This window comes from Pygoscelis adeliae, unplaced genomic scaffold (assembly GCF_000699105.1).
Source record: "Pygoscelis adeliae isolate BGI_AS28 unplaced genomic scaffold, ASM69910v1 Scaffold36, whole genome shotgun sequence".
Classification (NCBI taxonomy): Eukaryota; Metazoa; Chordata; class Aves; order Sphenisciformes; family Spheniscidae; genus Pygoscelis; species Pygoscelis adeliae.
In genome coordinates, this window is record NW_008824934.1 from 1,016,422 (window position 1) to 1,030,717 (window position 14,296).

The 14,296-nt window shown below is 41.8% G+C and overlaps 1 protein-coding gene across 1 annotated transcript; it reads left to right on the forward strand.

The window, feature by feature from the left end:
* Positions 1-23: 23 nt before the first annotated feature.
* AURKAIP1 (aurora kinase A interacting protein 1) lies at positions 24-2,418 on the forward strand. Its single transcript, XM_009325164.1, has 4 exons — positions 24-200; positions 327-415; positions 909-1,357; positions 2,261-2,418. Exons 2-4 carry the CDS (start codon positions 364-366, stop codon positions 2,366-2,368), a joined length of 609 nt encoding a protein of 202 aa, XP_009323439.1. The 5' UTR covers positions 24-200; positions 327-363; the 3' UTR covers positions 2,369-2,418.
* The last annotated feature ends 11,878 nt before the right edge of the window (positions 2,419-14,296 follow it).

Here is a 14,296-nt window from a genome sequence, read left to right on the forward strand (position 1 = left end):
GCCTTTTTTTGCGCTCCGGTTTCTGCTGTGGAAGCGGCACCTTCGCACCGGGCCGGGCAGAAGTGTGCCAGCGGGACTCGGGCAGAAGGTGCCGTATTTTTAAACCCGGAACAGCCGAAGCTTTATTAATCCCCTCTGCGACTCAGCTCCCCCAGTGCTTGTGGGCCAGGCCCCCACAGCAAAATCCGGCAGCGCGTTTGGTAAAACGAGGAGGGTGCTTAGAGTGACTCAGCCCATCTTTTGGGGGCTTTGGGTTAAATTCAGAAGTTTTTTTCAAAGTGTAAAAACATGTTTGCCTCATTGAATAAATGTTCTTATTTTAACAGTCATTACTGGCTCTGACAGCGAACAAAGCGAAACAATATGTTAGTGTCACAGCTGACTTCCCAGTTACTGAAGGCTTCACGAATTGCAGGTAAACAGATGTTGTGTCACCTAGTTTCCTGTTTTTTTTCCTGGGGTAATTAGACTCCCAGAAATTTCTTTTCCAGCAAGCAGTGCAGGAGCGGTGAGGCTGTTGTTGATTCGGTGGTTGTGGATTATGTCTCTGATCTATTCTGTCAGTATTGTGTAGCTCTGATTTGACCTCTTTTAAGCTTAGGAGGAGAGTCTTTAGCAGCAGAAAGGTTTAATACAGTGAGCAGTTCCTAGCCGTTCCAAATTGCACTTACACAGTTCATGCAGTAAAATATTGTATTTTTAGTGTAATTTTAGCAGATGGTGTTACAGCAATGTAATTAAATTCAAATTAAAAAAGGCTTTCTTGCTTTTGTGATGGGAATATAATTTTTGTGAGCAGCTTCCTTTATAAGATTATTCTGGCCACAGTTGTCTGGTGGTTTGAGACCTGGGCAGAGCTTTTCTTAAGAAGCCTCTGCCTCTTAAGTGAAATTCTTTTCTTCTCAAAGGCCACCTTTTGCCAAGGTCAGCGTCTTCCTTTCTTCGCTGTCATTCTACATCTGCACACTATAGCACACAGCCATCTGGCAAGAGTGGAGCCCAGCCTCAGCAGTGGTATGCTCTGGACCCTGAACTGGAAGAGATGCTGATCCCCAGAAAACTTTCCATCAGCCCCTTAGAAAGCTGGCTGACAGTTAGATACTCCCTTCCTAAAGCAGAAGTCCTTAATGCTCAGGAAGGAGTGGGCTATGAACCTCTCCAGCGATATGACTGTCCCCCATCTGATGAGGGAGCTGATGTGGAGGAAGGAGAGGGGACACTTAGCAACAAGCTTCAATGTAAGAACGTTTTGAAGATTCGCAGAAGGAAAATGAATCGGCACAAGTTCAAAAAGCTGCTAAAGCGAAGAAAATTTGTACGGAGGAGGATAAAGGAAGGTCGCAAGAAGAAACGTCAGGTAAGTTCAGGATAGAGAGAACTCCTTGACATAAATGTGCCCACTTCTCAAACTGGTCTCTGTTTAGGTATCGGATGATGTTTTTAGGTGGAATTGATTTGGGGAAAAATGGCAGCAGCTCGGAGAACCTTAATGAATTCAGTATTTAGTGGTACAGTAGCTTTTTCTGTTTTGTGTTTGACCTGGACATCTTCAGAAGTTGTAACGTAGAATATTTCTGTGGTTGTAAACATACATGTGTGGTAGTTACTAGGCGTAATTCTTCTTGCATGACAGTAACTTATATGGCTAACAGAGAATTTTAGCATTTGTGTGAAAGATTAATTCACGTGTCTGTGTTATATTTATTTCTTGTCTTGCCAACATCCTCAAGTGCTTCCCATTGTCCTTTTCTGTATAGAAGCCTTTTAGTTCCCTTAATAGAAGGGATGAGGGAAGATGTGGGCCTTCATTCAAACTGTAGATGTTCTCATTCAACTCTGCCCTTCAATAGTCTGTTAGGTTTGCTGTGATATAGTTTAGTTCATTCTCTGGTAATTTTCACCTTGCCTAGATGCACATTGGGGTTAATTGTAATTCCATTTCTTCAGATTTGTAGGAAGCAGTGTTGAACACTTTATGATGAGGAAATCCTCTTAATTTTCTTACCGTATTGTTTTCCATCTTCTCAGTTTTCCTCACACAGGACTTAAAATAATGCTACCAAGATCCTTGTGCATTTTAATATATTTTCTTCAGTAAGGCTAACTATTTTGACACTTAGAACAAGCAGCCTACTTAAAAGCATTTGTTTTGTTTGTGTTATACCTAGATTCTCCTTGGGACCCATGGGCAGTGGCTGAATACTTGAGTGTTGCTTCTGAGCTATGTTACTATTTTTTCTTTCTTTTTTTTCTGTTTTAGATAAAATTTGAGAAAGATTTGGAGCGCATCTGGAAAAGAGCTGGTTTGAAAAGTCCTCCTGCGGGATGGCAAACCCCCAAGATATTTCTGAAAAGTTCAAAGCGATAAAAATAATGAGTTTTAACCTGTAATTGTAATTAAAAAATATTTAAGTACGCGGACTACTTTTAACCTTTTTTTGAGTGTGATGAAATTAGTAGGGGGGAACTTTCAATCTTGATGAGCAGTTTTCCAAGGGCAAACCTGACAACAGTATACTTTTCCTCCTCGAAAGAATGGTGTGCGCCCTTGTATAGTGACGTGGCGCTGCTGTGTACAGTCCCGTGCTGCTGCCCCCAGCTGTATGTCTGAGCAAAGGTGTCAGACTGCCGCTGAATTTCTGAAGTTGCTATGTGAGGTTAGACTGAACGATGTACTGTAAGAACAGTCGGTGGTGGGAGACGGGATAACTGAAAGAATGCTTCTGATTGTAAGTATGGCTATGTAAGACACAAGCATTTTGAAAAGTTCTTTTCAAAATTGTGTTCTTTTGCTTTCGTAGTCTTACTATAGAATGGCTGGTGCCTACTAAGAGATATGGTGAAATAGGAATTGGATCAGAATTCCACAGAATATATCTGCAAAAGCTTTAATTTTCACTTATATGAAGGCTCGGTGTGCATGTGCCTTACACCGGCATTGCGTGAGCATCCTTAAAAAGCATATTAATTTTTTTCTGTTTTGTGCCAATTAAAAAAATTGCTTTGTTTCTACGATTGACCCCTGTCATACAGAACATTCAGATATTGTTCAGAGCTAATTATTCATTAAATACAAAAACTGTTTTGTGCTGGAGACAACCTCATTGTAATCAGCTGGTTTTACATGATTCAAGAGAGTTATGAAAGCTGTGAAAAATATAGATGTTTATTTTAAACCCTGACAGAGGACTTTGTATCTGGGTTCTATTTTGGGTTCTGCTTTCGATTCTTCTGTTTGAGGCAGTTAACTTCTGTGTGATTTAGCTCTTCCCTGTCTGTATTCCAGCAGATAGATGGGGTGGACTGACCTCTGAGAGAAAGGAGGGAGAAAGCATGAGCTCCCTTAGGCTCATCATTCTGCAGCATACAGGGAAGCTACCCTGAAAATGCATTCCCTTTTATCTGCTAGGAGCAGAACACTTGACTAAACTGGAAGGGAAGAAAAAAACCAATCTGTGGAACTCATTGCTACAAGATACAGTTGAATCTCGCTGCAGGAAGGACAGGTGACTCCTCGCACACAGTGAACACGTCTTGAGGTTCTGTGCATGGCTCTCTGCTGTTTTTGTCGCTAGATGGCAGTAAATTCAAAGCCTCTGAAACTCCTTAGCCATTAATGTAGAAGCTAGCTGGCTCTTTATGTCGGTATTTTAAGGAAAAGGTTACACCCCCATTTAAAAATGGATTAATATTGCTAGAGAACTGCTGGCATTCTGAGAACTGTATTGAAGTCCTGTAGAAACATGTGGTTAGCACATTGTTATAGTTCTCTTTTTCTAAACCATCTGTTAACAGTAAGGCAACTTTGATCAAAAAAATTAAAAAGATGTCCCGTCCTTTTTGTGCTTTAAATAGGCTGCAGTTGCTTTTAACCAAGACCAGTAGGACTCTTTCCTTCAGCCTATTGTCAGGATTTTAACGAAGAAGAGGATGTCTAACCATGAGCCTTAGAAACTCGCCAAGCAAGAGAAGGTCGAGTGTTGATTCTGGCTTACAGGTTTGTTAAATATGCAGAGTGCATCTAGGTGTTTCTAAAATATCAATACGTGTTCCCTGCACAAAGATGCATAGATGAAAGGCTGGGGCCTGAGAGGATTAGCACCTTTGAAGTCAGGTCCATGTCTTTTTTCCCCAGTCACATTTGTTTTAAGAGCCCTTACGCCAGCATTGTTGTTCTCTGTCAGTCTTACAGCTTCTCTCTTACTGGCTCTTAGTCCAAGCCGGCTGTTTTTCTGCCTAGGGAAAAACGGTAATCAGCTTGCACATCTCCAGGAGATTGTTGGCTGCTGAAGAGTTGGGATGCCTTTGGAATTACACAGAGCAAAAGACTTCATAAAAGACAGCAGTAGCATGCCCTGCTCATTTATCAGTGCTGTACCTCTGATTCAAGTTTTGAGGTTTATTCTTCCTTGATTTTGTCTTACTCAATCCTGTAACTTGCATCTTTGTTCTCTGTTGTAGTCTCTAAATCTACAGACTGCCCAAGGGTATGTTATCCATTTTTCCCCCACTAGGGCTTAGACTGATCTTATCTCTCTCTACTTGGACATAAAACCTCTCTTGCTCTTGGGGAGCATCGTGATGGGGCTGTAGATCACAAACTTGTCCATTGTACTCATGCCTGCTGGGATCGTGCAGGCAGAGAACTTTGTATGCCATTTTCCTGCATCAGCACCACCACCTTGCTCTCTAACTTGTTTTTACATTGGGATAGTAACTAGAAAAGAGAATTATTGAAATAGTGGGAATTGCAAAGCATAATCATTCAGTATCTTGCGATGTTGCAGTGCAAGTGAACTCTTGTACTATGGCAATGATCGTGTTATATTAGGGTACTTGTGCGGTTAACTGCAAGTCTCCACGAAGTAAAGTAGCTTATTAAATGGTATGCTCTCTAAGTAGTAGTCCAGTCCTCCAAATTGTAGTCTGCCAAGAGTAGTCATTACTTTTACATCTATTAGACATAATTACACAACCATGTATAGAAGTCTGGAACTACTGTGTAATTTACAAAAGTGTCTGTAAACGATCCACGGCAGTTAGTGCCAGTCTTAGTCATACAAATGCTGTATTCCTTTTTGCTGAAGTACCTCAAAGCATGTCTCAGGATTTGTGTTTTCTTTGTGGCAGATACTGCAAAGACTCTCTGTCTTACATGGCACTAATCAGATAATATATACTAGGGTTGTATCAACTTGCTTTAACTCTCTTGACCACAGGATGCAATTTTAAACTTTCTCACTTTGCTAAACAGGGAAAATCAGATAGATGAGAGCTGCACCTATTTTTTCTGTAGAGGGAGCACGAGTACATAATGTGCTATTCACAAAGTTTTATTATGAGTTGCTGTTCCTCTCCAAAGCATGTGCGTACTGATGTGCCTGCATACTTAGTAAATGTATATGTGTATGTGTATATGTAGCTGTGGTAGCAAAAAAAAAAAGGGACTGCAAACAGTAAAGTTTGACCTTTACAATTCTCAAAAATATTTAAGACTTGAAGATTTCTCCTTCATCATCTCATTCTGCTGTTCTGAGAGGAAATGGTTGAAAGTCAGCAGGAGATTTCTAGAGGAATTCATGCTCTGTATTACAGAGACTGGAGATAACCAGTGGGATGGTGATTTTATGTTTGAAACTGCCTGACAGTCATTGGTCTGGAAGGGTCCCTCAAAATCGGAATGTAAACCCAATTACACTCATGCTTACATCCCTCATTCTTGGATTGAATGCACTTAAATACAGACAGCAAGCTCAGCTGAACAGAACATCAAGTTTGGTAGTTTTATCACAGCGATCAGGTTTGTGCTGAAATGAGTTGGCTCTAAAATAGGAAGTCAGGTGACTCGGAAGGGGTGAAAGTTCTGAATTTTGTTTATCTTAGCTAAAGCATCACATTGCAAACTTGGGAGGGTGTTCTCCCTTTCGGAAAGGTCAAAACCCAGCAACGTGGTGGTAGTGGGCTCTGACATAAATGTAACAGAAATACCATTTCTTTCCAATGCTAGCAAATAATGGTTGCTGGCAAACCTGAGATTTTAGTTGTCTCCTTGACAGCAATGTTTCTTACTAGGGCAGGAATTAAATGCGTTTTTAGGAGTCTTCTCTAGAAAATGTGTTGTTCAATTGCATCAGTATGGATTCTTGAAGTTTTTTAGAGGATTCTGGACATAAGATAGTGGTTCTTTCACCCACACAAATGAATCCAATATAACTTACAAACGGTGAGTGGCGAGATTTGCATCTAACCATACTCAGGCTTCCGTATGCACTGGAATTACACTCACTTGGACAGCTGTGAATCAGGCCTGATTGTATATGGGAAAGGGAGCAATGCAAAAGAAGTGCTTGCTGCAGCTTTTCCTCAACAATTGTGTTGTCTAAAACAATCCAAGATAGGTTTGCTTGGCCCAGGAGTGGAAAAGCCTGGAGCAACTGCCAGTACTTTGCGTATCTAGACAATTGCTTAGTGGTCCACAGTGGTAGAGATGAGGTATTAGCAATAACGAGATTTTTAGAAATAATGCTGAAGGAGGAGATCTGTGATACTGATGGGCAGTAGAAAATTTATTTCAATTACCTTTTTATAAAGATTGCAACCATACTGAGATGTCAATTCTATTTCAGTGCAAATGAGGAAGCCAAGAAGGTTGGTCCCTTTGGTAACAAGGATTGAACCCCAAATGCGTGGAAAGTAGAAACATTTAAATTGTGTGTAAATTGCAGCAGCTTAGCCATTTGGCTTAACCTCTTCATGCACAAACAGCAGTTAACCATAGCACTTCTGATGGTCTGGAGTCTACGGAAGAGATTTTAGCTCTATATGGCAGCCATTTGCTCCAGTTTTCCACAGAAACAGGCTTCTTGGTAATTGTCTGCTGTAGTTTCGGCTCACTTCAAATTAATTCTATTAAACTCTGAGTTTGTCATAGGAAAAGGGAAAGTCCAGCAGTCAATACAAGATATTCCTTTCCTTTGGAAACCTTGCACTTACCCTACAAAGCATGTTGGATCGTCTGCTACCTGTTAAAGCAGCCTTGAGGTCGTGCAGACAATGAGTCTGAGCTCATGGATGCCCTTTCCATGCTGTCCGTGGCACAGGCAGAAGGGACAGTTTGCTGGCTCTCCAGGAGGAGTCATGGGGAGAGGAAATGGAGTGGAATGTAATGATGGCTTCTCCGGGTCCTGCTCATGAGACCAGACCTGAAGCTGATTCAAACCAGGAGCTGCATAGGTTGTAATGGGACCAAAGACTTTACATTGAAGGAAAACACTGATCTGAATTGAGGCTGTTTGTAGACATGCAAAAGGTTTGAGTGTCCTTAAATCCTAAAGCATGGGGAGCCTGGAAAAAAAAAATTATGTTGGTATTACCCAGACAGTCAGATTTTGTTAGGCTGATGGACTGTCACCTTGAAAGGGTCCAGGCTGAAAGAGTTTGTTCACAGTGTTTTCAACCAAGATTTCATGGGAGCAGGCATGTGTGCGTTGAAGTGCTGAGGACAGGCTGTGGGATGCTCAGTAAACCTGGCTGCACACAACTGTAGCAGCAAATGTAAAGAGAAATATTCTTCATATTACTGTTGTATTGGCTCCTGATAGGTAGTGTGCCTAAGAACCTGGTTTTTTGGAGTGTGGGGATTTTTTGGTGGTGGTGTTTTTTTTTTTTTTTCGGGGGTGGTGGTTGGTTGTTTTTTGTGGGTTTTTTTTGTTGTTGTTGTTTGGGTTTTTGGTTGTGTGGTAGGTTTTTTGTTTGTTTGGGTTTTTGTTTACATCAGAGGGAGAGGGCAGGGGTAATGCCTTCTCCTTTGCTGCAGGAGGATTTCTCTGCATACTATAACTCTGGCACCAGAAGCCCAAGTTCTTTTTATGTCTGTATTGTGAGAACTTGTTGTTCTCTCTTGCATTAGTATGCTCAAGACCAGTCTTAAAAGGAGTCCGTGTTAGCCCACGTCAGGGAATGTTTATGAGCATCTGGTGTACAAAACACACCTTTCAGGGGGACCTTGCTCCTTCTGTTACCTGACTACCGTTGCCTGATAATTCCTGAGCAGAAACAATGTGTACCTTTACTCTGGTGAGCTAATACCCCTATTAAATGGGACACTTCCATATTAAAAACTGTCAAAATGTTACCTAGGATAAGTCGGTGTATGTACATTGGCTTCAGTAGCTCTGACTTGGTCCTTCTCAAAATATGAAGCCAGCTCTACTTCAGTGGGTGTGAACCCTAGTCCATGTATTCCAAAGTTAATAAACCATGCTTGTTTACACTAGCTGAAAATCTGGCTGAAGTGATCTTACTGATTTTGCAAACAGCACCTGTGGATAACTAAAAATACATCTTTTCTTTTCACTATTCATGCTGTTCTGCTGTTGGCATTTCTGTTCTGACTGTGAAAACATCCTGGTTTGGGTTCGCTTGGGCTGAGCCTGGTCGATTACTCTCCAAAAATAACAGCACTCCGTACTTAACCTGGAGCATTGCATTTGTAGAACTGAAATGGTTTTGAAAAGTGGGTTTTGCTTTTCCTACTGATTTTTAAATTTAAAAAGAAAGAATCAGTAACTGTAGCTCTTGTAGACATCTGAGCTAGCTTTAAGCAAACAGAGTGTGCTGGCTTTCCCATGGAAGTATCCATTCTTGCTTGCCTTTCCCTGTAAGACAGAGGAACAAAACTGAAACAAGGAGTTCTGCAAGTCAGAGAATTTAAGACCATCTGATATGTCGCTCTTGTGTCAATTCCCTGAAATGAGACTGAATTTTTTAGTCTTGCTCACTGCATGGGCACTAATGCATCTTTCCTCTGTTATGCTAGTTACAAAACTTGTAAGAACTATAAAACTGAGACTTGTCCTCTACGCTCAAATATAGCTGAAGTTGGCTATTGTGTTTCAAAATAACGGGAAGGAGGAGGAGATTGAATGGACAGTGGGATCATATAACTGCACGTGCCTTGTTTCCTTAGGACATGTGGCTAAAATTTTGTTTGAAGTAGAAAACTAACATGAAATATTGGTGAAGAATGAGGTGTTCCACTTGTTCAATAAACAAGACTTTGTGCTGATCAGGCAGGTCTTGTGCTGAGGGACTGTCATTGCCTTTGCTATGTCTAGGTCTGGAGAAAACACTCCTGGAGCCTCTCAGCAGCTACAAGCATTTCAGAGTCCCATAACCACCTGCAAAGTGATTGGTGTTAAGACAAGGATGTGGAGTCCTGAGCAAAGAGTCAGCACATCAGGTAAAAAACTAATAGCTTGGAATTTGTCAGATTTATTTTAAGGGAATTAACAATTAATGGCAGGATGCTTCTGGCTGAGCTTTATCACCAGCCAGTGAGGAATTGGTTAAACTTGAAGAATAAGCAGTCATAGAAGAACGTGCCAAAGAAAAAAAACCAACGGTAGAAAAAACTACAACAGTTATAGTCAGCAATGTGACTATGTGTAAACAGTACCATGTTACTCACCAGCTCCATTCCCTGGGTGCTTTTGAGTCAGCGCCGTTTCCTCTACTGACAAAGGGTTTTCGCTGCTGTCAGCACTGAGGCAGCTAGTTCATTATGGAACAGCCAGCTGGAGACTGTTCAGCAGCAGAATCAGCAGGTACATCCTGAAGGCAGAATCTGTGACTGGTCACCCAGGCTTAGCAGACCTTGATTTGGCTTCCCTGACCATTCATATTGTTTCAGTTACTCTCCAGAAGATGCTGCTGCATATGCTCTTTTCTGTTGCTTTCCCTATGTCTGAATGGGCATCCTCCAGAGAACTTTCAGTGCCTAATTTTACTGTCTTTGTGATGTGGGAGAATGGCCTGTATTAATATTGGCATCCTGCCATCTGTGGGAACTTCTGCTGTAGGCCCATCGGAAGGTAGGACAGGGCTAAATGTGTCCTACTTTCTGATAACGTCATCCAGCCCTTGGGGAAGGGAAACAGGTTGTAGCCCTTGGAAAGACAGGAAAGGCTTTCTCTCACAAGTAATATATGCAAAAACCTGGGACTATGAAAAGAAAGTGAGGGGAAAATAACAATCTTGATATCTGTGCTTTGGGTGCAACACCTTCTCCTTGAGTAATTTCTACTATGAAATGGAGCTGGGAAAGGAGAGCAAATAAAAATACACATATGTAGCTTTCAGTGTAGGGACAGCTGCTTCCAGAGTAGGGCTGCTAGGTTAAAGTAACTTGAACATTTCCACGTTGTACTAATGGAGGAATATGCATTACCGCATTTGGTGTCATGGGGCCACTCCCCAGCTTGGAGTGGGAATTCTAAATGAGCTTTACTGGTTTTTTGGGTTGTGGGTTTGTTAGGGACAGCTGCTTCCAGAGTAGGGCTGCTAGGTTAAAGTAACTTGAACATTTCCACGTTGTACTAATGGAGGAATATGCATTACCGCATTTGGTGTCATGGGGCCACTCCCCAGCTTGGAGTGGGAATTCTAAATGAGCTTTACTGGTTTTTTGGGTTGTGGGTTTGTTTGTTTTTTTTTTTCCTTCTTGAGATGGTTTCTGTTACCCAAGCATGCACAGGCTCTTGAGGGGGATGACAGGTTCCATGGCTCTGCAGAGCTCTACAAGCTTGTGCTGTTCTGCACAGCTGTGAGGAGCTGGACTGGGAGAGAGCAGTGCAAAGTATGTATGCCATAAACTGGGCACTGGTACAAACCAGCTCCAGGCAAAGCTCTCTGTTGTGTGCCTGCCTGGGAATTAACTCAACATTAGCACCAGGTTTCAGCTATATGCTCGGAGAGAGGAATGAGATCTGCTCTGTTGAGCCAAGGGGAGTTGTCCTCTTCCGAATTCTAGAGGGCTACTGCAAAGAACCTAAAACCAGCAAGGGGAAAGCCAGTTTGTTTGCTGTGTATTCCAGCCTGGAGTAGGTCAAAATCAGCTTAGACATGCTCATAACTTTGGCTGGATCCTACTGAGTGATCATTTCTTTCCCTTAATGCATCTCAGTGTCGGTGTGTCTCAGGGTCCTGTAAGCTGCACTGAAGGGGTGTGGTATGTTTGATGCGAGAAGCTTTTTCCCCTTTGCCTTTGGTGTTCAAGAGACCTCTAGCAATGTTCTTAAAAAAATACAAGTGCAGTTTTCCCCTGCAAGTATCAGCTCTGTCATGAATAAGAAGGGAACTCACGCAATGGTGGAAGCTGTGACTTCTACTAAAGGGTAGAATTAGGTGCTCAAGTCTTTGGGAGTAATTGCCGATTTCACAATATCAGGTTAGGTTAGAAGAGGTGTGTGGGGTGGTCTCCCAGTTTATATCCTTTCTTTCCTCTGTCCTAAACTATTACATAGTGGATTTTGTTTTGTGAAGCGCCTGCCATATTCCGCTCAAGAATGGCAGAATTACATTTTTGTCATGGGTGAATGTGATAATTTTGAAAAGTGCTTTGGCATTTTGGGTGAAGACACTATGGAAATGTTTCTTCAGTTTCACTAGAAAGTGGTAACAGCTGATACTGGCTTAGTGTGCTTTGGAGGAATGCCTTCTCTTACTCTTCTGCACAGTAACTGAGACACTCGCCCCTCTACTCTCTTATTCAAGTACCACATTATTTTATGGAGCCAAGAAGTACCAAAGGAGCAGCCTTCTCTGCTGTGGTTCTGTCAGGAGCACCTCATTATCTGTAAAGAGCCAAGTTTCTATACATTTACAGGATCTGTATTTTCTTCAGCTAAACCATTCCCTCTGGATCTGTCTGTTGAAGGTAATTTTGCTAGAATCATCATGCTGAGGTATTTCACTCTTCCATAACTCCTCAAGGGCCACTTGGACAGCAGGCAGTTTTTGCAAGAAAAATTAGGCAGAATTGCATGCTTTTCAACCATTTTTCATAAATAGCACTTTTCAGAGATGCACTAACTTCAGAATAGCGTTAATGTCTTCATTGATGGCTGTCTACTCTCTGGTGTTTACGTTTAATGAGCAGGTAGAAAAGCACCTCAGAGCTATTGGTTGATTTCATGGAAGAAAGGGATAGTAATGATGCTTATTAGAGTAAGAAATCCTCAGAGACTAGAGAACACTGAAAGGTTCCACTAGTTTAACTGGGATTATTGTATTACTTAAGATATAATAAGAAATGAGGAGCCAGGACCTTCTGAGCTCTGACATGTTTTGGAGTGGGAATTCTAAATGAGCTATACTGGTTTTGGGGGTTGTGGGTTTGGTTTTTTTTTTTCCTTCTTGAGATGGTTTCTGTTACCCAAGCATGCACAGGCTCTTGAGGGGGATGACAGGTTCCATGGCTCTGCAGAGCTCTACAAGCTTGTGCTGTTCTGCACAGCTGTGAGGAGCTGGACTGGGAGAGAGCAGTGCAAAGTATGTATGCCATAAACTGGGCACTGGTACAAACCAGCTCCAGGCAAAGCTCTCTGTTGTGTGCCTGCCTGGGAATTAACTCAACATTAGCACCAGGTTTCAGCTATATGCTCGGAGAGAGGAATGAGATCTGCTCTGTTGAGCCAAGGGGAGTTGTCCTCTTCCGAATTCTAGAGGGCTACTGCAAAGAACCTAAAACCAGCAAGGGGAAAGCCAGTTTGTTTGCTGTGTATTCCAGCCTGGAGTAGGTCAAAATCAGCTTAGACATGCTCATAACTTTGGCTGGATCCTACTGAGTGATCATTTCTTTCCCTTAATGCATCTCAGTGTCGGTGTGTCTCAGGGTCCTGTAAGCTGCACTGAAGGGGTGTGGTATGTTTGATGCGAGAAGCTTTTTCCCCTTTGCCTTTGGTGTTCAAGAGACCTCTAGCAATGTTCTTAAAAAAATACAAGTGCAGTTTTCCCCTGCAAGTATCAGCTCTGTCATGAATAAGAAGGGAACTCACGCAATGGTGGAAGCTGTGACTTCTACTAAAGGGTAGAATTAGGTGCTCAAGTCTTTGGGAGTAATTGCCGATTTCACAATATCAGGTTAGGTTAGAAGAGGTGTGTGGGGTGGTCTCCCAGTTTATATCCTTTCTTTCCTCTGTCCTAAACTATTACATAGTGGATTTTGTTTTGTGAAGCGCCTGCCATATTCCGCTCAAGAATGGCAGAATTACATTTTTGTCATGGGTGAATGTGATAATTTTGAAAAGTGCTTTGGCATTTTGGGTGAAGACACTATGGAAATGTTTCTTCAGTTTCACTAGAAAGTGGTAACAGCTGATACTGGCTTAGTGTGCTTTGGAGGAATGCCTTCTCTTACTCTTCTGCACAGTAACTGAGACACTCGCCCCTCTACTCTCTTATTCAAGTACCACATTATTTTATGGAGCCAAGAAGTACCAAAGGAGCAGCCTTCTCTGCTGTGGTTCTGTCAGGAGCACCTCATTATCTGTAAAGAGCCAAGTTTCTATACATTTACAGGATCTGTATTTTCTTCAGCTAAACCATTCCCTCTGGACCTGTCTGTTGAAGGTAATTTTGCTAGAATCATCATGCTGAGGTATTTCACTCTTCCATAACTCCTCAAGGGCCACTTGGACAGCAGGCAGTTTTTGCAAGAAAAATTAGGCAGAATTGCATGCTTTTCAACCATTTTTCATAAATAGCACTTTTCAGAGATGCACTAACTTCAGAATAGCGTTAATGTCTTCATTGATGGCTGTCTACTCTCTGGTGTTTACGTTTAATGAGCAGGTAGAAAAGCACCTCAGAGCTATTGGTTGATTTCATGGAAGAAAGGGATAGTAATGATGCTTATTAGAGTAAGAAATCCTCAGAGACTAGAGAACACTGAAAGGTTCCACTAGTTTAACTGGGATTATTGTATTACTTAAGATATAATAAGAAATGAGGAGCCAGGACCTTCTGAGCTCTGACATGTTTCCTCTGTGATATTTGGCAAGATACTAAAAAATTTCGTTTCTCATTTTCCTCCCTTTCTTAAAGGGGATGAACCTTTTCTTCTCAAAAGGGTGGTAGAAAGTTAAATTTAGTACTGTAGTATAATACTCAGATCTCTGGGTAGAAGGAGCAATGCTGGTTCAAGCAAGTAGATTTGTATGCAGAAATAGGACACCCGATTTCTAAAGGAGGCAAAGCAAGCAGCACCCTGTTTTCTTTAGCTAAAGTTATGGTTGCCAGAGTCCTCTTGGATTGATCTAGAGCAAATACACAATTCACATAGACTAGCCTTAAAAGTTGTCCAGGCTCCATGTTTGTCTAAATTTGGCAGCATTATGGAAAGCAGCCTCCTTTCAGCCAAAGTATTTTTGTTTTAAATGAAATGGCCTGCAAACCTGAGGTAAATAATAAAACTCTCTGGGAGGCAACCTTTGAGCACCCTTTTCAGAGCCAACCT